The sequence below is a fragment of the Euphorbia lathyris genome, chromosome 10, assembly GCF_963576675.1.
Source record: "Euphorbia lathyris chromosome 10, ddEupLath1.1, whole genome shotgun sequence".
NCBI lineage: Eukaryota > Viridiplantae > Streptophyta > Magnoliopsida > Malpighiales > Euphorbiaceae > Euphorbia > Euphorbia lathyris.
In genome coordinates this window covers 40,012,501-40,036,953 of record NC_088919.1, presented here as the reverse complement: position 1 = coordinate 40,036,953, position 24,453 = coordinate 40,012,501, and the positions used below count along the sequence as shown (strand labels likewise).

Below are 24,453 nucleotides of genomic sequence, written 5' to 3'. Positions count from 1 at the left end.
AAATTGAAATAGTTCCGTAATTTTTTATCGATTTTTTTTGTAACTATATTAATAACACAAAACATTTTAGATAATTTGATAAAAAAAAAATTTAATTAACTTATATATATCAGATTTAGATTTTAGCATTTTACTCGACTTTTTGTAGTTGTGTTAGTAATAGACCTGAAGTAACAATTAAATACCAGTTACATTAGTTTTTTTAATTTCCAACAACGTATAATTAAAATTGATCTTGCTTGAAAACGTTAGGATTAAATTTACATCATTTCATACGTTAAGGCTAAATCTGCACTTCTCTTAAAATGTTAGAATTAAATTTGACCTTTATTCATTTTTTTAATGAGTGCCAAACTCAGTTGATTAATTACTAACTGAAATATTTAAAAAAATTAATCAATACATACAACGAAAGTTCACATATGCATAAACTTAAAATCAACTTAAATACGAATAAATAAATGGATAATTGAGTTACCTCTTGTAGCGCAAATTACTCACATATTATGCATCGGAAGACATACAACCGCAATCTTATATTACCAGTAGTGCAACTCTTATATCAAACGACTTCCGAAGGAGATTTGATAAATCCACAAGATATTCTTGATGGTATGTTCATGAGAGGGAGCTCAATGTATAGGAGATTAGTCTTATCCAGGAAAATCTTTTTAGATTTTCAATTGTGATTAACAATCACAAATAAAGCATTTAAATTGTTAACCATAAATCCATAATCCAAGTAGATTATGGGTAGGATAGGTTAGGCAAGGGGTATTTTGGTCTTTACCAAAATACTTGAATCTTACTCGATCCATAATTCAGTCTTAACCTAATTACTTTTAGAATCTTACTCGATCCTTTTCAGTCACGGGTAGATACGAATTCTAACTCAACAAAAGGGTTGAACCAAATTCTAAATTCTAAAGAACTATAGAAATGTAAATGAAGGGATATGCTAGAGGAGAACATCTCACTTGTAAGATAAATCAGAAAAATGTTGATCTGCCAACTTATTACTCAATTTGCGAGCTAAATCGCATAGAAGTTAGATATGCTAAGAGTAAATTTAACCAGGAAAAAAAAGTCACTCCATATGAATTCAAGGTAAAAGGATCCTTAGACTGGTGTGCAGCAATCACAAAATATAGGCTGGTGTGCATAAAAGGATCCAAGATCAGGTTAGAACTACACTAACAAGTGATCAAACATAACAATTTGGAAAAATGAAAAACTGAATTCAAAATTTGAAACTAGTTACTTACAGAGCAACCATCATCACATCCTAGAAGATAAACTATCCCATATATCTTGAATTTCACTACGAATAGTCTCATAGATATGAATGATATCTTGATTTTCTGTTCTTAAATTAACTGCCTCAGAAATCATCCACTCTATGTTTTCTTTATCATCTTTACCCCAATCTTCCCTTAGGTTAAGAAATTCAGTTAGTTGGGATTGCAAATACTCGATCTTTCTTCCAAATGTATCCATCTTCGAACGCGAAGTTCTCATATCTCCGATAATAACTTCAAGGAGGAGGAAAACATCTCCAGCTTTTTTTTGTTGCCATTGGCTTCCAAGTTGAGTAACTAGGCTTCTCAAATGCCGAGTGCCCATAGTCAAACTTCTCATGTCTTCCTTCATGCCCTCTAAGACAAGGAAAATACCTGCAACCAAACTCGCCTGCCTATCTCCCCACGCAGACCTTAGATACTCTGCTGCCAACATAAAATGCGGACATTCAGCAGTGGAGGATGCACCATTTGGCACAACCATTGAAGTTTTATTACCATCTTCAGTTGCTTGATGAGAATTTGAATCAGAAGATGCAACAGAAACATTTTGTGCTTCACTAACATTCATATCCACTGCCAATTCTGTTTCTGAGCTAGGATGAGCAACAGCTTTATCCTTCTTAAGACACCATCCTCTCTCAGTTTTCACATACCCCATCCTATGCAATGTAGCCTCGTTGTAAATACTACAACCCTTCAATTGTTTACTCTCCTCTTCCTCAAGAGATATTTTATAATGATCGAAAATCAAGGTAAGAATCATGCCGTAAGGGAAGTATGCATTTTTATTTTCAGAGCATGCAATGATATGAGATAACAGCACAAATGGAAGATTAAACGGCTTCTCTTTAACAATATGCCACATGACAATTAAATCCAAATCAGAAACATGGTTGAAACTCCTTTTTCTAGGCAGAATTATGTGTACTACCATTTGGTGCAGCAATCTCATTTCTAGTTTTAAATGACTAGAATTCACCTTTGATGCTTCAGTTAAATCAGGCCTGTCAAGAATCAATCTCAGAGCTTCTATTCTACTGACACCAACATTATCATCAACCCAATTGTTCATGTCATATACTTGAGTCCCTAAATTAGGAATTCCAACAATTTTCTTCAATGAACTCTGATTCAATTTGATTTCCTTCCCCTTAACAAGAGAATATATTTCGCTTTTATTAGCATCATAAGACAGGTTGGCATAAAAATGCCTCACTAATTCAGGATAAATTTTTTGTTTCATACCTACAACAGGTAACCAGTTCAAATCTTTAAACCATTTGCCAAATTGAAATCCTTCTCCGTTGAAGAAATCCAAATCAACAAACCTACCAGTAACAATTTCTCCAGATAAAAACCGAGAACTGTACCTCGATTGTGAAGGGAAACATGGTTCCGCCGGAGATTGAAGCCGCTTTTGCCGTTTATTGAACTCTCCGTCCTCTCCTAAATCACCAGTGATGGAAATCTTGTTTCTCTTTGATGCAAGCGATCGAGTCTCTGGCGCCATTTACATGGGTTTGGGGTTCAAATCTTGATTGATGGATTAGGGTTCAAATTTTAATACATGAGAGTTCTTCGAAGGCTGTGAGGAATATGAACGGGAGAGAAGGTGAATCGATGCTCGATGGGTTTTGTATAATTATTGATAAAATTAGTTTGGGGTTATATAAGTAAGAAAAAAAATCATTAAAGAGAGAGTTATATTTTAAAATTTTATTTCTATTTAAATTAATTGTTTTATCTTACTATTTGTTCTTCATATTTTAAAAAAAATAGTTTAACAGTCAAATTCCTCTTTTCAGACAGGCGCCAGATGCAAGTATCCGAAGACTCATGACTCATTCGGATAGAAGTGACTGCGCTATGAACATCACGTGGGAGATCAAGCAGCCCCGTACAGGTGTCACCACGCAAAAAATTAGCAACCGGATCCGAGAGCCGTCGCTGAACTAAAGGAGAAAGGCCAAGACGATCCGCAACAGTTGGAATACTCCACTCGCAACAGTTCCAATCCACCACATACAGTGTTGACAAAGGAGACTATACACAGCACGGACCGATCCCCAAATGGAAGAACTGACAACCCTGCCACGAGGTAAACCAGATGTCTCCAAAAAACGGTTGCGAAGCAAATAGAACCAATAAGTGGAAGATGAGAGCAATCCCCAAGCTAATTTACCCATCGAAGCAGTATTAAATCTGAATAAATCCTTCACCCCAAGACCCCCATCAGAGACCGGTCGGATACAGGTATGCCACGGGACAATTATCAATTTTCGCTCCAAAATATCTCCAGTCCAGATGAAGTTTCTAATCTGGCGAGTGAACCACTTTAAAAGACTCGAAGGCCATTTGTACACGATGAAAGAGTGAGTCAAAGAGCTAGTGATCACAGCATTAACCAAAGTGAGTCTACCAGCCATGGAGAGCGACTTGCCTTTCCAACGCGAGAACTTCCCAGAAATTCAATCTGTAATACCCGCCAAATGAGAAAGTCGTGGGGCACCACGAAAAAGCGGAACACCAAGATAGCAAAACGGTAGAGAACCAATCCGAATACCACATATATCAATAAGATGAGAGCGCCTCCTGGCCGTGATGGCGCTACTAAAAAAGGACTCAGATTTCTGCAAATTAACATGGTGGCGAGAAAGAGATCTATAGAGAGAAAAGGTCTCGTGAAGAATTTTAACATTAGAAATAGAGGCTTTACAGATCATCAAAACACCATCAGCATATAGGAGATATGTGGGAAATTGTGAGGAACGGGAATAATTCATATGCACCAAAGCACCCGAAGTCACCAAAGAAGTAATCAATCTACTAAGATAGTCCTCGGCAATCCCAAACAGAAGTGGGGATAGTTGCCCCCCCCCCCCCCCCTCATGATACCCTTAAGGCTCGCAGCATTAATGTGACCTCACGGTGCTGCTTGTGCCTTGATCATATGGAGTCGTTGCAGCATATTTTTTTTATGGATTGTAGTTTTGCTCATGCTCTTTGGCATAATGTGTCCTCCTTATTTGGACGTCGAATTGACGTTTCTATCTCTCTTGCATATTTGCTTTGTTGGGTCGTTGCCCGATGTTTTAATGGCCAAATCTATGATTTATGGTGCAACGCTATTCTTCATGTGGTTTGGGTTATCTGGCGGACCCACAATGATGCAACTTTCTCGGATACGACTCCTAGCATTCATTGGCCTTTGCGCCTGCTATGGTTGCAAATCCATCGGGCGGATCTTTTATCATCTGGAACTCTCTGGAACTCTACGTTGGAGCTGGAGATTTTGAAGACGCTTAATATATTGCCTCGCCGTACATCAGCTCCTCGGATTCTGCCTATTCATTGGTCAGCGCCTCCGCATGGATGGATTAAGGCCAATTCTGATTACCCTGGTGAATTTTGGTTGTGGGGGTGTTTTCAGAAATCATTCTGGCCACGCGGTTGGTTCTTTTGCTTTCCCTTTGTATTGGCGTTTGGTGCATGTTGTGGAGCTTTATGATGCCCTTTACGCGATTCGCACGACTTTCAACCTAGGTTGGCGGTGCCTTTGGTTGGAGAGTGATTCCAGGTACGTGGTTGCTCTTCTTCGTGACACGGGTATCAGGGTTCCTTGGGAATTACGTCAGGATTAGACGAGTGTCGTCGTATGATTTCTAGAATGCATTTTGCGGTTTCACACGTCTACCGTGAAGGTAATCAAGTTGATGACGCCTTCGAAAACTTTGGTAGGACTTGCTCTGATGCTATGTGGTGGGACTCTTTTCCGATTTTTTGTTCTAGCTTTCTTTGGGACAATTTTAACGGGCGAGCCTTGTATCGGTTTGCTTAGTTTGTCGGTTGTTTCTTTCACTCTATTAACTTTTTGTGACTTTTTCTATCTTTTAATATATTCGGGTTTGGGTTTGGAGGCTTAGGTGATGCCAACCTTGTTGGGATTACTGGATCTTCTTCCTTTGCCCCCCCCGCCCACTTTCAATCAAAAAATATATTTAAAAATAAAACTTTTAGGTGTTTAGTTAAAAATCGGTTGTTTATCTCTTTATATATTTTTTTCTCCCTCTTTCATCTTTTTCTCTTTCTTTTATGCTAAAATGGCAACGATACAAAATCTCCAATTTTCACCAAATCAATAGTTGACATTTACTATGACACTCCTATCCAAAGTCCACAAGCTAACTACTTCAGTTTCATTTTAATTAATCTCACCTGTTTAATCTTTCTTTATGATCTTTCGTTGGACGATATTATTATTAACAAAAAGTAATTACTATTATATATTTGGAAGAAGACACAACTCTGTGAGTTAGCTTCACAATAGAGGGAGAAGCTAGAGATAGCAATCACATATAGTGAGGAGGTGGGATTAATGGAACTGAAGAGAGATAGTTAAGGTTCTTAGGCTCTATTTTTTATCGTTGAAAAAAACTGAACTGAGCTGAACTGGATGCTACTGAATACTGCAATGAATTAAACAAAACTGAACTTAATTGCATGTTACTGAACTTAACTGAATGCTGCCGAACTTAACAACAAAGATGATATTAGACTTTAAAATAATTTTAATGATAATATTGAACATTAATAAGCTTATAATAATAATAATAATAATAATAATAATAATAATAATAATAATAATAATAATAATAATAATGGTTCTAATAATAATAATAATAATAAGCTCAATAATAAATAAATATATTATTAAAGATAAAACTAAATTGATAAATTTGATAAATTTAAGAAATAATTCATCAAACTGTCTTCTTGGTCATGAATCTTGTCATCTACACATCACACGTGCGTCATTTTATCAGTAACAAATCACAAACATATGTTGGCTACCAACGTTAGGGGTAAAATTGCACTATTTTAGATATTAGGGGTAAAATTGCTCCTGATACAAAATGTTAGGGGTATTTTTCTACCTTAACTCTATAATTAATTGCAAAGCCTATCCCATAAATCTAGTTTTGTCCATTAATAATTGAAGGGAAAAAAGATGCAATTTCTAATTTTCAAATATGGATACATACTTTAACTTTTTATTTATTTATTAAACGATGTATACTTTGATAAACTACAATTTCTTGACTTTTATAATTTATAGATAATGATAAATTATAGATAAATAATAATAATAATAATAATAATAATAATAATAAATTATAATAAATTATATATAAATAATGATAATGATAATAATTTATATATAAATAATTATAATTATAATAAATAATGATAAATTACTGAATGCTGAACTGAACTAAACTGAATGTTACCAAAATTAAGTAATAAAGAGCAGAACCTTAATATTTTTCTTTTTTTTTCTAATTTTGAGTTAAAAAATTTCATTGTTATCTCTCTACTCCATAGAAACAGATAAAAGAGAGAAAGAGAATATATTGATAACTTGCTGGATCCGATTTGATGATCTCCGCCGTAGTTACCTGCAAAACAGAACCGGAGACAGGATCTCCGGAAAAACTCTCCGACGATCAAGTCAGTTTCTTTGTATGAAGGTTGGTAATAATAGCATTACGGGGAAAAATGTGAACGTACCTCTCCCATTTGGCCTTATGGCTTTTTATAAGTGTTCTTAAGTAACCGCCGAGGGCGGTTACTCCTTCCAGGCCACGTTCCGAGGGCGGTTACTCCTTTTTAGGCCATGTCCCTTTCGTGGCTTTCGTGGCAACAAACGTGGTATCGTTTGTTCTGAGTGGGAGTTTTGATGCTCCATTTAGGAATTCGGGGCGGTTACTCACTTCACCCGCTTCCTCTATTCGGGTCCCATCCGATTCTAGACCATGGGTCTAAGTATGGGCTGGGCCCGTGTAATGAATTCGGCCCGGTTTGGCTTCGCGGGTCATCACATGCCTCTCCCTTAGTTTGGCAAGAGCCCTTTAGGGTCTTTTTATAGGGGACTCTTCGTTTTTGTCTGGATATTCAAAATTCAAAAATTGTGAATTTCCTTGTCCGTCGTTTCTTTTCCGGCATCGTCGTTTCTTTTCCGGCATCAACCTCTTCGTTTCTTCTCTGTGTAGTCTTTCATATGTAAGTTTTCCTTTCCACAACTTGTACCTCGCTTGACTCTTTACTTCTGTTCATTTTTCTTCATCAATATGTCGAACCTTGACCTCGACTTCGCACCGTTCGACGAAAATTACGTCCGCGAGGTATCTCATGAGGTCGATGAGATGGTTGATGAAGCTTCAACCAGCTCTCCTGGGTCTGATTCTCATCCCGCCGACTTCCTCCACCTAGCGAATACATCCGATGAGGGTTTAGGTTTTGACCCTAAAAAGTTGATTCCGCCACCTGTCCCAACCCCTCGTTTGCTACCGAAGAAGGACAGATCGGGAAGCCTAGTTTGTCAGGAGACAATTGATGACTTGCGGGAGCAGTATTCTTGGCTTCAAGGTCTCGAAGCCCTCATTCCCGGGGAGGATAGAGGACCGGGCGACTACCCAAAGGGGTATTTCACCATTTTCATCGCCCAGATTATCTGCGGTTTCACGTATCCGCTGGCGGATGAGATTGCCTCCGTCCTTGGCGGTTACGAAATCGCACCTGGTCAATTGCATCCCAACGGATGGGCCGACTTAACTCTGGACAAATTTCTGGCGGATTGTCTGGAGGTTCCCTTCTCGCTCAAAATTTTCTCCAAGCTTCATCATTTCAAAAGTTCGACGGGGTATTTCACTTTCATCCGTCAGAGCGGTTACTATGGTTTCGACGAGAAGTTGAACAAGATCCGCGAGTGGGACCGATCTTACTTCTTTATCAAGTTTAATGAAGGGAATCCAAACTTCCTTCGCTGCTGGGGCCGGCCCAATGTAAAGAGTTTGAACTTTGGTTACCCCAGTGAGGAAGAATCCGCTGTTATAAATTTCTTGAAGAGTACGCCTCCTTTCGTATGGACATATGATCAGGCCTTCCATATGCTAAGGAGCCGAGTAGCGATTGCCTACCGCGAGGGAGATCGCGTTGTCTATATCCCTTATCGCGTTTTTGTACAAGGTACTTTTTTATTTCCAAGTTGATGATTTCTTTTAACCCTTTGCAGGGGTGATCCTTTATCTCAACTCGCTGCAGATCGGGAGGCGAAAGCCCTAGCGAGGAGGAAGAGGCGGATGGCGGGGACCACTTCTGTTGCAGGGGCGAATTCTCTTGGAGGGGCGATTACTTCTATTGAGGCGGCTTCTCCCGTAAGGGCCTCCATTTCACAAGGTCCAGCTTCTGCTTCCGAGGACCTTCCCTTAACTAGGAAGCGGAAGCATAATGCGGATACAGAATCTTCTCGTCCCAGAAAGAAAAACACCTCTGTGTCCCTCACCGTTGGCGGTACACCCGTATCTGCCCCGTCCAAAGGAAAGAGCAGTACTCCAATTCACGAGGTATCTCAATCCATTCCCCCTTTTTTTATGTTGTTAACTTTTCCTCATGAGTTATCTGCTGTTCTCCTGATCTTTCTCCTTATGCATTCGCAGCCGATTCCCGACATCAGCGGGTGGTGGACTAGGACCTTTGGTATGGCCGTGAGCTTTTCCTGTAAGGACATTGTTTCTTCCATATGCAATGTCCTTGGGCGGCTCCCCTCCGCTTCCCGTGTGCGAGAACAAGTACCGCTTCCTACTGCAATGGAGGGGATTGAGAAGCGTGCCATAGAGGTATATTGTTGTTTTGGGGGTAGAGGCTTGTCATTCCCTTTCAAGGATCTTGTGCCCATAGTAATCGCATGTTTCTATTCGCCCTTTTTATTCACGAGCTGTCTTATATGCAGATTATCAATTTCACGGAGGGCACTCTCCAAAGGGATGCTGAACGAGCCAAAGAGTTGGAGAACCTTGGTACTAAATTGACGACTCAAAAGTCGCTTTATGATGATGTCCAAGGGAAGGTAAAGGCTCTTGAGGGCGCTTGTCAGAAGGTTATGAGCGAGAAGGAAGAAGCTCTCAGATCCCTCCAGGCTAAGTCCGACGAGCTGCAAAAGGTCCTTGATGATCTAAATTCATCCAAGGAGGCTCTGGAGATGCAAAAGAAGAAGGCTGAGGAGATTCTAGCCGAAGATGGTGCTCGCACCTATTGGTATGGGGAGCGAATTCATGCCGCTTATGAGCATGGGCATCCAGATCAAGTACTTAGCCGCCCCAAGGTTCCCATCCCCGAAAAGGATCTAACTGAGAAGTGGGACAAGCTGGAAGCCAAGGATGCTGATATGGATGAGGTACTCTTCTTAGATTGGCAGAGTTTTCAGGACTCTCCAATTAGCTGCGAGATCCCTACTCAGAACGCGGAAGAAGAGGCACCACAAGACCTTTCTCAGCCTGAGCAAGAGGTACTGCCCTCTGAAGCGGTTACTGATTCGAGGGTTGAGGATTCACTTGAAGCAGATCCGCCCACTGGAGGAGATGAGGGAGCCGCTGAAGGCGAGGAGGGCCATAGGGGTGAAGGAGAGGGAGCTGTAGCATAGTTTGATTTATATCTGAACTATTATATGTAACAAACTGCCTGTATATATATATTTTCTTTTGCTTGCCGCTTTACCTATACATGCGATTGTTGCTTTATTCCTTATTGCCCTTTATTTTCATACGTGACCCTTGCCTTTTGCCGACTCCATATTTGTATTTCCTCGTAGTTTAGTTTCGTTTCCGCTAGGGTGGCCAGACCCTTTTTGCAATTTTTTGAGTACTCGTTAATTCGCTTAATTTTATGCCTTATCTTATAATTTTTCTTTCGAAAATAATATAATCATAAGGTTAATCATAAGGTTTTGCGAGTGATGCGTAATCATGCATCCGCCTTTCTTTAAGAGGCAACACATTTATGTGTTTTTAAGTTTAACCATAAGGTTTTTGCGAGTGATGCGTAATCATGCATCCGCCTTTCTTAATAGGCAACACATTTATGTGTTTTTAAGTTTAACCATAAGGTTTTTGCGCGATTTACCCGCCTTTTGTTTGTAGATAACACACTGAAGTGGTTGTCCTAAAAAGGATCCGCACTCAGACGCTGTATGCAACAATTGAATATCTTTATTGATAAAAGAAAAGACTTTTTGTTACATTGGTATATGAAATGTGCGGGATCAAAGCCTCATTAAAACCTTTTATCAGAAAACCCAGTGGGAAAAAACTCATAAAAGGAAAAAGAGTACTCGTCATTTCCCTGAACTACTCGGCCTATTTATATAGGCGTAGATTCTCTAGATTCTAGGTGCGCGGGAGCTTTTTTCCGCTCATTTCTTCTATTTCAAAAGTTGATGGTCCCAGCTTCTTGGATACCCTGTATGGTCCGATCCAGTTGACGCCTAATTTGCCTTTGCCTTCTCTGGATTGTATTTTATCCGCTTTTTTCAAGACCAAGTCGTTCTCGTTGATTATCACTTTTCGCACCCTTCTGTCGTGATATTTCTTGATTCTATTGCGGTACACTGCCATTTGCATGTAAGCTTTTTCTCTTCGTTCTTCAACAGAATCCAATGCATCTCTAAGGTTGATAGGATTTTGTGTGTCGCAATAATAAATTATCCGATCTGTGGGCGACTTGATTTCAACAGGTAGGACTGCTTCGGCTCCATAGACCAGCGAGAAAGGTGTTTCGCCTGTTGCTGCCTTTACAGAAGTTCTGTATGCCCATAACATATGGGGTATCTCATCCGCCTAACCTGTTTTTTTTATCACCTAGCCGCTTCTTGATGCCTTGAATCATGGCCCTGTTGGTAACCTCTGTCATACCATTCGATTGGGGATGGTTTACGGAAGAAAAATGATTCTTGATCCCCATGCTTTGGCAGTATGCTTTGAACTTGGCACAGTTGAACTGGGTGCCATTGTCGATTATAAGCTTTTGCGGGATTCCAAATCGCATGATAATGTTCTCTCGCAAGAACTCGATCATTCGTTCAGGTGTTTGAGCGGTTACTGCCTCCGCTTCTACCCATTTGCTGAAGTGGTCAACTGCGACTATCAAGTACTTCCTTTTCTTTGTCGTTTCTGGGAATGGACCCACTATATCGATTCCCCATGTTGCGAATGGCCATGCCGTCATTATAGTGATTTGTTCGGCTCCGGGAACATGCTTTTCATTCGCATGAATTTGACAGCTGTGACATTCCGCGACCATCTTCTGGGAATCCTCCATCACCTTTGGCCAATAGTATCCCATTAGCTTGACTTTTCTTACCAACGCCGCGGATGCTTCATGTGCGCCGCACATTCCTTCATGGATTTCTCACAGTACGTAGTCTCCTTCATTGCGGCTAACACATTTCAACCATGGACATGTATATGATTTTCGATACAAAGTTCCATCTCGAATTGAGTATCTCGCTGATTGTCCAATTAGCTTTCTGGCTAGGCTTTTGTCATCCGGAAAATCTCCCTGCTCCAGATATTGGCGGATGGGTATCCGCCAATCTTCATCATCTTCCAGCTCTTCAATGACCATAATCTGATCGACTTCAAATGCCGGTGCGGATCTTATCTCCAAATTGCATGCTTTTTGATTCCATGGTTCTCTACTCGCCGCTGCTTTTGCCAGTTCATCAGCCTTTGTGTTTTGGCCTCTTGGAACATGCACCATTTCCCAGACGACTCCCTTGTGTGTTAACTCCTGCGTCAATCTGCCGACTACCTGATGGTATTTGACCAGATCTTCTTGTTTCACCAGATAGTTTTTTATGATCTGATTTATCATGAGTTTAGAATTGCTGTAGATCACCACTCTTTCTGGCGTAAGTTCATTAAGCAGCTTCAGTCCGCATATCATTGCTTCATACTCTGCGGCATTATTGGTAGTTTTGAAAGTTAACTTTGCCGCATAGTGCAGGCGAATAACCTCCGGGCCTTTGATGACGACTCCCAGTCCAGCTCCATCTGTGGATAATGCCCCATCTGTGAACATGCTCCACTCTTCTTTTTGTGCCTTCGGACATTCGTCATCATCCCACGTGAACTCATTCACGAAATCGGCGAGTACTTGACTCTTTAGCGCTGGTCTTCCTTCATAGCGAATATCGAATTCTCCCAGGCGAATTGACCATTCCATCAATCGGCCGGATGCGTCAGGTTTCTGTAGTACCTTTCGCATTGGAATGCTAGTTCTCACAATGATAGTATGCGCCTGAAAGTATGGTTTTAATCTAGCCACCGTGGTTATCACCGCGAGGGCCATTTTGTCTAACTTCGAATACCGGAGTTCTGCATCCTTCAAGACTTTGCTCACATAGTACACTGTATATTGTTGTCCTTCTTCTTCTCGCACCATCACAGTGCATATCGCCATACTGGTGACAGATACATAAAGAAATAAATCTTCTCCATCTTTCGGCCTGCTCATTAAGGGCGGATAACATAGTAATCGTTTTATACCCTCAAATGCCTCTTGACAATCCGGTGTCCATTCAAAGGACTTAGATTTTTTGATGGCATTGTAGAAAGGTAGACATCTTCTAGCTGAGCATGATATGAATCGCCCTAATGCCACCAACCGCCCATTTAGTCTTTGTACTTCTCTTACGTTCCTCGGTGTTTTCATCTCCATTACCGCTTTAACCTTCTCAGGATTTGCCTCAACTCCCTTGCCACTAACAATGAAACCCAGGAATTTTCCTGCCCTTGCTCCGAACGTGCATTTTTCTGGGTTCAACTTGAGGCCATATTTGATTAGTACTTCCAGGATTTCTTTGATATCCTGCAGGTGGTCTTGCATCTTCTTGCTTTTGATGATCATGTCATCTACGTAGATTGAGAAGTTCTCGCCTGACTTGTCTGAAAATATCTTGTTCATCATCCTCTGGTATGTTGCTCCTGCGTTTTTCAATCCGAAGGGCATCACCTTGAAGCAATAAGTCGCCTGATGAGTTATGAATGATGTTTTGATTTCATCCACCTTCTCCATGGGTATCTGGTGGTAACTGGATTTCACGTCGGTGAATGATAAAGCTTCAAATCCTGCAGTTCCATCTACCAATATATCAATGTTAGGTAGCGGGTACATATCTTTCGGACAAGCTTTATTCAGATCCTTGAAGTCGACACACATTCTGTACGTTCCATTTGGCTTTTTGTCTAGCACCACATTGGCTAGCCACTCCGGATAGGTGACTTCTCGAATTGCATCTGATTTTAGCAAATCCGCCACAGCTTTTTCAATTGCCTTCTGCCGCTCTGGAGCGTGTCCTCTCTTTTTCTGTCGCACTGGGGTTGCACCTTTGTCCACATTCAAACGATGGGTTGCTATATCTGGACTTATTCCTTTCAGCACTTCATTCGGAGCGGCGAATGCCGACTCGCATTGGATCAACACCTCGGTAATGGCTTTCTTCGTTTCTTCTGGGAGTCCATCCGCTATTCGCACGTTCTTGTCATTTGAGATGGTGAATAGTTCCGTTTCTCCCAATGCTTCCGCCGGCAGCTTCTCATCGACTTTATCCTCTTCATCCGGTTTTGGTTCAAGTGACAATGTATAGGCCTGTTGAGATACAAGTTGATCACCTTCAACTATGACTCGCCCTTGGTGTGTTGGCAAATGTAATGTCAAGTGCTTCATTGAGATGAGCGATTCCATTTCCGATAGGAACGGACGCCCCAGAATTATGTTGTAGGCCAATGGGATATCAATAATTGCGAATTCTAGATCACCTCGCCATTTTAGATTCTTATCACCCATTTCTGCCTCCAGCACCACTTGTCCACTTGTTTGAGACGATTGACCTCCAAAACCAGTTACATCCATGAATATATGTTCCACTCGCTCGTCATTAATTCCCAACTTGTTGAATGCAGTCCGAGTAATAACATTACAAGAACTGCCAGTATCAATAAGGACCCGCTTGACGTCCCATCCTTCTACAGCCATCGTAATCACCAAAGCATCCGCATGCGGCTCCGTGATTCGCGCAAATAAGTAATTGAGGGCATCCCCCCTATGCGTGTTGCTTTTTCGCTGTTCACGGTGAGCCCTTTTAGTTGGAGGCTCATAGATCCCACCGGCTATCACATTTATCACCCCTTTTTTCTGCTTCTTTTCGGGCCTTGCCTCTCCTTCATGCGGGAGCGTTGTTTTCTCATCAATCGTTTCTTTTCTTATGAATTGGCTTAGCTTGCCCCTCTCAATCAGATTTTCTATTTCCTTCTTTAGTTCATAGCAATCGTTCGTATCATGGCCGTTCAATCTGTGGAACCTGCAATATTTGTTAGGATATCGCCCCAAACTAGTTCTGCCTTTCGCCTCGGGGAACCTCACATCCTTCTTCAGGGGGTTCTTTTCGATCCAAAGTAATACCTCCTGGCGAGTCACATTCAATGGTGTTTGATATCCTCCCCTTTGAAAGGATCGTTCGCCTCTGCGAACAAAATTACCCTTGGACTGGGCCTGGCGTCGATTGTCCGAAGTGGATCTACCAGCATCTCTCTCTCGCCAGGTTTGAGCTCTATGTTCTCTGTTGACATCGTCCACTTCCATGAATTCCTTTGCTATCTTCATGAGTTCGGCCACTGTGCACGGCTTGTTGCGGATGATTTCCTCTCGCATGCTCCAATCCGTGGTTCCATCCGCCATGATGTTGCGGATGCTTACGATATCCGGGTTCTGCAACCGCACCAGAATATCGTTGAATGCGACAACAAATTCCCTTAGGGAATTATAGTTCCTTTGTTTGATCTCCTTCAACTGCCTATCCGTCACATCCGCTGCTTTACAGCCCACGAACTTTGCACAGAAATCACGACTGTATTGATTCCAGTTGTGAATAGATTCAGCAGGTAAAGACCGAAACCAATCAGATGCCGCTCCGCCCAAAGTGGTCGAGAATAATCTGCAAATTATGCTTTCACTCGCTCCTGCAACATCCATTAATTCTCTGTAGTTCCTGACATGAGCTTCAGGATCAGAATTTGGATCCCCATAGTATTTAGGTATCGCCGGCGCCTTTATCCTGTGATCTGGTATAAATTCTCGCAACGACGGAGCAAAAGGCGAATCACTCTGTACCTCTGCTCTCGCCCTAGGCGTGTACCCCATTCGCTCCATCATGTTCCGTAGTTGATCTTCCAACTCAGGATGGGGTATTCGCCGAATCTCCTCTATCCGCTGCTGGTGAACTCTGGGTGGCATCCACCCGCCAATTGATGTTGAGATTTGTTCTCGTCGTGGTTCTAGTCGCCGTCCGGTTATAGGATCAAAGTTCCAAGTGTGCTCCTGCCCAGACGCATTCGCCCCAGCCGTCATTAACTCTGAATGCCCGCAAACCAGGGGCTCCGTGTGTTGTAGTGGAAGGATTCCTGGTATTCTCGACGTCGGTTGGGATGTTTGCCAGGTCGGATGGATCGTCATACTAGGATCGTGGTACGAGTAGTTGCCTGGGTGGCTGTGTGGGTTCATGCGACTACTCTGACCTATCTGATTTAGCTCTCGAGATGGCTGCGGAAGCGCAGATATGGCGGCAGTAGTCGATGGTTGTGTGGAGATGACAACAGGTTGTTGAGGAGCAGCCGCCACGGCGGTATTGCGATCAGCGATTGCGGTTAACAAACTAATCATTCGATCCCCCGCCGCTTGGCTCATATTTGAAGCCAAGACTTGTCCTGCCATTTGTACGAAATCGCTATTGGACATCTCCATCTCATTTTGCACTTGGACTTCCAATAAGGGACTCACTTGTCCCGAAGGGCTCGACGAGCTAGGCACCACAGGCTGCGTACGCGCAGGCTGCGAATTCGCAATCCGTGGACCCCTAGAGTTCATACTAGTTGATCTGGTTGTAACGCCGGTCATTCGTGATGGTTCTGACATGTTCTTTGTGTACCTTTAACCAAATGTTGGTAAAAAAGGTCCACCTTCACCGCACCAATGATAACTTGCTGGATCCGATTTGATGATCTCCGCCGTAGTTACCTGCAAAACAGAACCGGAGACAGGATCTCCGGGAAAACTCTCCGACGATCAAGTCAGTTTCTTTGTATGAAGGTTGGTAATAATAGCATTACGGGGAAAAATGTGAACGTACCTCTCCCCTTTGGCCTTATGGCTTTTTATAAGTGTTCTTAAGTAACCGCCGAGGGCGGTTACTCCTTCCAGGCCACGTTCCGAGGGCGGTTACTCCTTTTTAGGCCATGTCCCTTTTGTGGCTTTCGTGGCAACAAACGTGGTATCGTTTGTTCTGAGTGGGAGTTTTGATGCTCCATTTAGGAATTCGGGGCGGTTACTCACTTCACCCTCTTCCTCTATTCGGGTCCCATCCGATTCTAGACCATGGGTCTAAGTATGGGCTGGGCCCGTGTAATGAATTCGGCCCGGTTTGGCTTCGCGGGTCATCATATATATATATATATATATATATATATAGAGAGAGAGAGAGAGAGATAAGTTGTGAAAGAAAATGGAAGTAAGGGGTAAAATATGGAGAATGAGAAGTTAACCGGTTAAGAAAGAGTCAAAGGTCAAAAAGGCGGATCAATAATAATAGTGTTCATGGATGTAATTTAGGTAAAGTTCAATGAATTTTATGTTGTGTATCGGTGTAATATATTCAAAGTTTAGTGGCTATGGGTGTAATATATTCAAAGTTCATATAACCCATATACACATAATTAACCCTACATCTTTTCGTGTTTGAAAAAAAAAACCCTACACCTTTTCCTTAACAACCATCAATAACTTTCCACTAATTTCACGTTCATAAATGTGGAACATGGTGCGGAGACAACCCAGAGCTTGTGGGCGGCCCCCGGTCTCCGGCACAATCCCTGAGGAATAGTAGTGCAACCTCGAGTAGCCCCCTAATAGAGTTAAAATTGTACTTATAAAATAGAACGTGATTGTATAACATTAAATTCTAGCTTGCCTAGTTGGTCTAAATGGCAGTTACTTTACAACCTTGTGGTATCAGGTTCCAACTCTCATCTTTTCAATTTTTATCCAATTATACTTTTTTCCCTTCAACCCACTTAAATCAAAATGTGAATATTGAATTTTATTATTCTTTTCTACTATTCTTTTTTATCTAATTATGATTTTTTCCTCATTATTATTATCTAATTTAATTTTTTTTATCATTGTTATTAATGAATTGTAATTTTTTTCCTTTAATCAAAATGTAACATATATACTATGTATAAAAAATAATATACTTGTTTAGGGGTTATAATTTAGAAAATTAGCGTTGAACTTATAGAAAATTAAATATATTTACGCTTTTCACGTTAGACATTTTTAATTTTATAGCTAACGCACTAAAACGAAACAATTTTATCATGTTGGGGCCAAAAAATTTTTGCCTAGCCCTAACAGGTTAGAATTTAAAAAATTACCCCAACTGCAAAGCTAAAATTAGTCCTCCTCCCCGAGATATGAACTCCTAGCTCCATCATTGAACATGGTATAAACTTCCAGGAATATTTCAAGGTAACTTCCATCCTAAAACGCCATAAATATAACTCTTCATATTAGGTGATAAAGGTTGGATTTTGAGAAAAAAAAAGAGGTGGAATAAATCAAATATTATGTTTATTAACTTTAACATCAGAGTGTTTGTTGAAAAATACTATTCTCACACTATAACAAGTTCATCTACCAAGGAAGATCTAAGAATATCAACCATCTTTCTCAAGGAATATCAATCGTTATCCTCAAGGAATGTCAACTGTCATCCTCAAGGAACATCACACTTTGAGTTTATTAATCTTCGGGTTAATACCTTATTCGTCTTAAATACATGCCTTATTCATTTTAGAGACATTATAATTGATATTTCCTCCAAAAATTTACTATTGATTTTAGGCTACAATAGTTGGTGCTGTGAGTGAGAAAACAATTGAAAAGCCATTATTTTGCTTTTTTTTCTCTTAATTCGAAGATATTCCTCCAAAGAAATCTCAAGTTCCACATTTTCAGATGACCCTTAATCCAGAAGAAAGGAATACACAACATAACAATTAAGAAGAACTTGAGATCCAACTTGGAATATCATGACTGTTTCACCTACAATTTTTTAACAGAGTATGAAGCTCTAAAAAAGAAGTTTGACAAAAATAATAGCAAGTTGGAGTAGCCAAGGATCTGTCGAGAACAAAATATCTTGGTCGTTACCAATTTTATATCTCATACCAGCAACCATTATTGACTTTGCATTAACAATTCCTCTCCATACGTTTGAAATTGAGTGTTTTTTCTCGATAGAGTTAATGGAAGATGTAGTACAGAAATACTTTACACGAAGAATTCTACTCCATAATTGATCAGTTTCTTTGAAACATCGGCAACCCAATTTGGCCAAAGAAGCTACATTTATCTTTCCGAGGTCAAGTACCTCTAAACCGCCTTGAGATTTAGGTTTAATCACTATTTTCCAATCAAGGCGGCTCAACTTAGGGGAATTACCATTACTCCTTATAAAAATATCCTAGATATTTTTTCAATCTTAGTGATGATACTTACTGGCAAAGGCAATACTTGCATGCAGTAAAAAATGATACTTAAGGACAAATTTCACCAAAGTGGAACGCCCAAAAAAGTTTAAGGTTTTAGCTTTCCACCCCGACAAACGCTTATTCACCCTATCTAAGATATGTTGGAAGGAAGCATTAGTCATCTGACCATGAATAGCGTGCATGCCAAGATACATCCCAAGATCGAGTGTAATAGGAATATCAATGAAAAGACTAATGTCTTTAGCTTGGTCCGGATCCAAATTTTTACTAAAGAAAATTGCAGATTTAGCAAAATTTACTCTATGATCTGAGCTACTGCAAAAAAAAAAACATCAAGACAATCCTTAATAACTAACATCTGCTTTGGACATGTCTCTGCAAATAAAACCAAGTCATCAATGAAGAAAATATGTGACAGAGCAGACCTTCTTTGAGAAATCCGGACCAGTTTCCATCTTCCTTCCCGTTAGCGATATTTTGCGAGTAACGCTAATTTTCAACCTTGTCACATGTGGTTAGGGTGCGGGCGTGCCAGAGAAGATTATTTCTCAATTAAAAGGGTTAAGTTTATAGAAATTGCGCGTCAAAACTTGAAATCTAAACGAGTCGATTGGCGAGGGACGCAAGGATTGAAAAAGTCCCTCTTGGGCCTCTAACGCCATTATAGAAACTTTGCTAGATAAATTATTCTTATTTAAGCTAATGCGGGTAAATTAAAGATGGGTAAAATAAAGAAATTAAAAGTGTGATATTGACACGAGATTTGGTGAAAAATTGGTTTTTTATTGATATGAATAAGTGTTTGAATACATATGTTCAAAGTAAAATAAAGAAAATAAAATTGATTACATTGAATTAATTATATACTAAACATATAGATTAGTCAATTAAATTGGAAAACAAATCAATACATAATTGAAATGTAATAACAAATAAAATTGAAATTCAACGACAAAATTGGAGCGACAATAGCTATATCAACTGGACGTTGAATTTTGGTATCAGTGTGAAGTCATTGGAGCACCGGGGTTGGTTGGCACGAGCGGAATTGATCTAGAAAATTTCTGACTTGTAGTAGGCAAGAATGGGGCAGATTTGACCTTCAACTTTGGAGGGACAATGTGAATGCTTACGAACACGGAATTGGATGAAGAAAAAGGCTAAATTTAATTTCAAGAAGTCAGGAACAAACTTGTAGAAGGGATTGAAGGCTAAAACGAACTTTAAATGGACGAAAACGGGCCTAGAAAATAATTGGACGAATTATGACAAAAGCTGGAAACAGAATATCCAAAACGATTTGGGGTGCAAAGACTGGCTTGTAAATAGAGTTTCCGGATGCAGAATTAGGTGAATCAAAAGGCTAAATTTAATTTCAGGAAGTCAGAAACAAATATGTAGAAGGAATCGAAAGCAAAAATGCAATCTAAATAGACGAAATTGGACTTGGAGAATAATTGGATGAATCTGGAAATTTTAAATGGGATAGGGATTCTAGCTAATGAATTGAAAATTTGAGACTTAGGAATGCTAAATTGAATTGGAAGAACTTGAAAAGAGGCTATTAGAACTTGAATTAAAGCTAAAGCAAGCTAAAAAAAAGGAATTAAAACTACGAAAAATGAAGAACAAAATGAAGAACTTGAGAACTAGGATTAAGAACTAAGCATTGGAGCTTTGAGATGGGTTTTGTATGTTGAATGAGTAAATAATTATGAAGAGTGTGTTGGTCCCTTATAATGTAACAAGTTAGTTCCAAGGGGAGGGATAGGAACTATTTAAAATTTAAGTACGTTAAGGCTGACTTATTTTCTTTGAAAAATGATTACACAGCGCGCTGAGTAGATAAGACACTAGCTTAGTCAACTGGTGACTAAGTCAGCTTCTTTCGTTGAGTCAGGAGATAGCACTTTGAGTCTATTCCTGAACTCAGACACTCAATACACACAACTCAGCTTGACCTCTTTACTTGGTCAGTTTTGTTTAAGCAAGCAATATATATATTAAGGAGTTTAAGGTTAGAAAGATGTTACTCAGCAGATTTATCCAGGTTCGGCCTCTGAGCCTACGTCCTGTCCCCGAAACACGTTCCGAGCTTTCGAATTCTCTACTGAGCTCTTTAACGGTAGAGCATCAAACCTTTTACAACTTAGAAGCTGAGTATAACAAGAGTACCTTCCTCTATACCTCTACTCACTCCTAAACTCACGCTGAGTACTATAACCGAGTACTCAGCCTCTCATTTCTAATCTCTAGAAATGATAAAGATTTGTCCTAAACAACAATTGCTAAGACACTTTAGATGATTGAATAATCACTCTAGACTGTTACACAAAAGATATAGAATTTGGTGTAAGAATTTGCTTTGCTTTTTCTTGCAGAACTTTGCGTAGAATTTTGGTCAGCGTAATGGCTTGATAAAAGTTCTGTGTCGAATGAAGTAACTGAAGGGCTCTATTTATAGAGACGTCTGATACATCGGTCATTTCGAATTTCGAAATAACCGTTGGAGGGAAACGGCTTCCTGTCGTTGTCACTCAGTCTTGCTCAGAGCTCTCGGCCAATCAGATTTGAGTATCTTCTGTCCTCAGTCAGTGTTAAGCAGCTTTTAGTCAGCTTGGCAGAATGTCTCTCCATTTATGGTAAGGTCAACTAGACAGCGTCCTGTGTCTTCTGAACTTTACCCAAAGTGGAAACACTTTGTCTGGAAGTTGTTCTTGCTCAGCTGCTGTCTTGTACTCTTTGTCGATTCAACTCAGCAGCTTCGTTCCGAAGTTATTCAACGAAGGTCTTCTCGATCCTTCTTCCGCTGAGCTGCGTTTTGTACATAACGACAGCGTTTTGCACACGCGGGCCGAGTTGTCTTGATTTATTTGACTTGGGCCTTGACTTCCGTATGGGCCTTGGGCTTTTTATTCTTTATGTCTTATAAACAATTTTAACTCAACGTTGAACAAACACATTAGTATAATAAATCAAAGCATTTAAACTTCATGTGTTTAGAATATATTTAATTTTACTTAAATAATTTTGTCAAATCAAAATCATGTGGAAAGGTGTTTCAACAAACTCCCCCATTTTGATGTTGGCAAAACTATTTAGCGATGAACTCAGTGTTGAGCTCCCCCATGATAGTTGACCTATTATTACTTAGCAAACTTCCCCGTCAGGGTTGAGCTACTGACTTAGTTTTACTCTAAACATTTTAAGGTTTGGTCGAGTAAGTCTAAGGTCAGTTTTCAGATGTAGCTCAGCTCATGGAACATATTCTATTTTACTCAGTATTAGGCGGAAGGTGTAACATAGAGAGCACTGAGTAATCATTTTGTTCAATGGGTCTTATGAGACAGTGTTTTATAAACATACAAGACAGGGTCAAACATATTATCAGCATTGGATACAATCAACAAGTATCATAAGCATTAAACATAGTTGATGTATTTGAAGACACATAATAGCATAATACTCAGCATCGTATGTAATAACTCAAGTTAGGATTAAAAGATGCAAGTATTGTATTAAAGTAAAGTAGTCAGCATACATAGCAAAAGATGAGCATAAAAGAACATAGAAACTACAGACTAAGTAAAAAGCTAAGCCTAGCCTATTTCTACTTCTTTTTCTTTTGCTTAGACTGACTGCTTCTAGGAGCCTCCTGCTGAGTTCTAGCTTGTTCTTTCTCCCCCGTTTTGTCAGCATCGGGAGGAGTAGGAATTCTAAAGAAGTCGGTTAAGACTGCGGCAGTCAGCACGGCGGACAACTCCTTAAGTTTGTCGGCACTTTCATTAATGACGTCAAAGACAATAACGCCTTCATTCAAGACCTCTTTGGGTATGCCGAGTTCAGCGGCGCTGAGCAGGCTCAGTATGTAAGCTTGAGACTTACCTACCCAAGTAATTGAATCTGTCAGTGCAGCAAAAACTTGATGAAAAGTCTTCAGCAAGGCTGAGTCATAATATTGACCCTGGATATTGTTATGACGCACATGGGTGAAGATCCTTTGGGAGTTGACCAAGATCTCATTTTGCTTCATTTGGTCAGTGTCCATCTCTTGCTTATTCAAGTTCAGCAGACAAACTGCTTCGCTAATTTGCTCCACCGAACATTGAGAGTAGGAAGCCAATTGATGGTTGGTCTTAGTTTGCTCAGTGTGAAGCTGGGCAAAAAGCATCTTAACTTCGTCAGAAGTTGCATACTGAGTGTTCGCAGCTGACAAGGTCTGGAATTAGCCTTGAAGGGTGTTAAGATGTTGAACCATTGTCAGTTGGAGCTCTGTCAGCTTCGATAATGAGTCCTGCTTTGGATGATGGGATTGAGTTGTAATCATATCACTTAGCAGATCCTTCAGTCCTTTAACTTCATTTAAGAGATGAGTGACTTGGGACAGCTGAGTGGATGTATTGAGGGAAGACCCAGCAGTAGGTTCAGCACTTTGATGAAAATCCTTGATCAATGACTGCACCGAGTTGATCAGTTTTCTACCAGACTCGGTGGCATGCAGATAGTTGAGTTGTTCTTCATCATGTTGCCTAGTTTCCTCAGTTTGACCAATTGGTGGAGGAGGCGGAGTTATGACATGGTCACTGACTGGAAGAGGGATATCAATCTGCACTTGGTTTTCTGGAAGAGATGATTGATCGGCAGTAGTGATGGTCGGTGAAGTAGTAATCCTAATGCTGTCAGTGCTGACTGGGGCAGGAATGTTCTGAGTCAGCACAGTGCTTGGAGCAACAGCATTGATGAGAACTTGCTCGATTTGGCTTGTTGAGTTAGCGGAGGCATTCAAGTCGGCTTGTTCCTTTTGTGAAGAAACAGAGGCTTGCTTTTCAAGAGAAGCTTGTTGAGAAGAAGGGGTTTGCTTACTGAAAAACTTAAACTTAAGAGAAGAAGGATCTTTAGTTGGCTTTTGAATCGGTAGGTCAATGACAGTTCTCTAACTTGCCTTTATTAATCTTCTTCTGCGAGGAGGAGTGTCAGCTTGGATAGACTCTCCTGAGTGAGAAGGAGAAGTCTCTTCTTGATCAGCATTAAGCTGGTCAGCTTGTTCTTGTTCTTTATCTGCACCCAACTCAGTATTAGTTGGGTTAGCAGCTTCCTCTTCATAGGCTGTCTCCTCAGTGTCATCCTGACCACTGTTTTCTTCTTCTTCTTCTTCCTCAGCATCCTGATCTTCGTGATCTAGTTCTTCTTCCATTTAAGTGATGAAGTGATCATCCAGTTCCACATCATCTTCTTGATGCTCAGCTTCGGTTCCCAGACACTATGTGAAGTGAGAATCACTAGGAACAATGATGTCAGTAGGGATAGCATCAATAGGGGTCAGCTTAGAAGACTTCTGCTTCTTTTGAGGTTGCTCATCAACATTTGTTCTTTCCTCTATTTCAGGCTCATCTTGCCTGCTTCTCTTCTCGGCTGACTTAGGTCTCTCCTGACCTTTTTGAGAAGCTGACTTTAGCTTCTTGGTTTGAGGCTCAGCCTTCTTTGAAGGAGTCCCAACAGCTTTCCTTTTTTCGGGCAGCTGGAGCCTTTGTCCTTTTGCCCTTCTTTGGGACAGTTGTCTTTTCATCAGCCTCATCAGCATTTTTGCCTTTTTTAATCGGTTGGTCATACTTCAAGGCACGCAGCGTAGCAGCTGTGATCTCAGATCCTTGGGCCTCAGTTTCCTCGAATAGGTCAACCTGATGGTCTTTGAGGATTCTAGTTATGAGTGA

The 24,453-nt window shown here is 40.4% G+C and overlaps 1 protein-coding gene across 1 annotated transcript; it reads right to left on the bottom strand.

Moving 5' to 3' along the window:
- Nucleotides 1-977: 977 nt before the first annotated feature.
- On the bottom strand, nt 978-2,798 carry LOC136209816 (uncharacterized). Its single transcript, XM_066001412.1, has 2 exons — nt 2,672-2,798; nt 978-2,451 (listed from the first exon to the last, which is right to left on the bottom strand). The coding sequence occupies exons 1-2, from the start codon at nt 2,690-2,692 to the stop codon at nt 1,279-1,281; spliced, it is 1,194 nt and encodes a 397-aa protein (XP_065857484.1). The 5' UTR covers nt 2,693-2,798; the 3' UTR covers nt 978-1,278.
- Between the last annotated feature and the right edge of the window lie 21,655 nt (nt 2,799-24,453).

Bases quoted from the DNA above. Each gene is read 5' to 3' on its own strand.
- LOC136209816 (XM_066001412.1), bottom strand. From the start codon at position 2,692: ATGTTTCCCTTCACAATCGAG. The intron at 2,452-2,671 runs GTACAGTTCTCG...TCTCTTGTTAAG, and splicing joins TGTTTCCCTTCACAATCGAG to GGGAAGGAAATCAAATTGAA.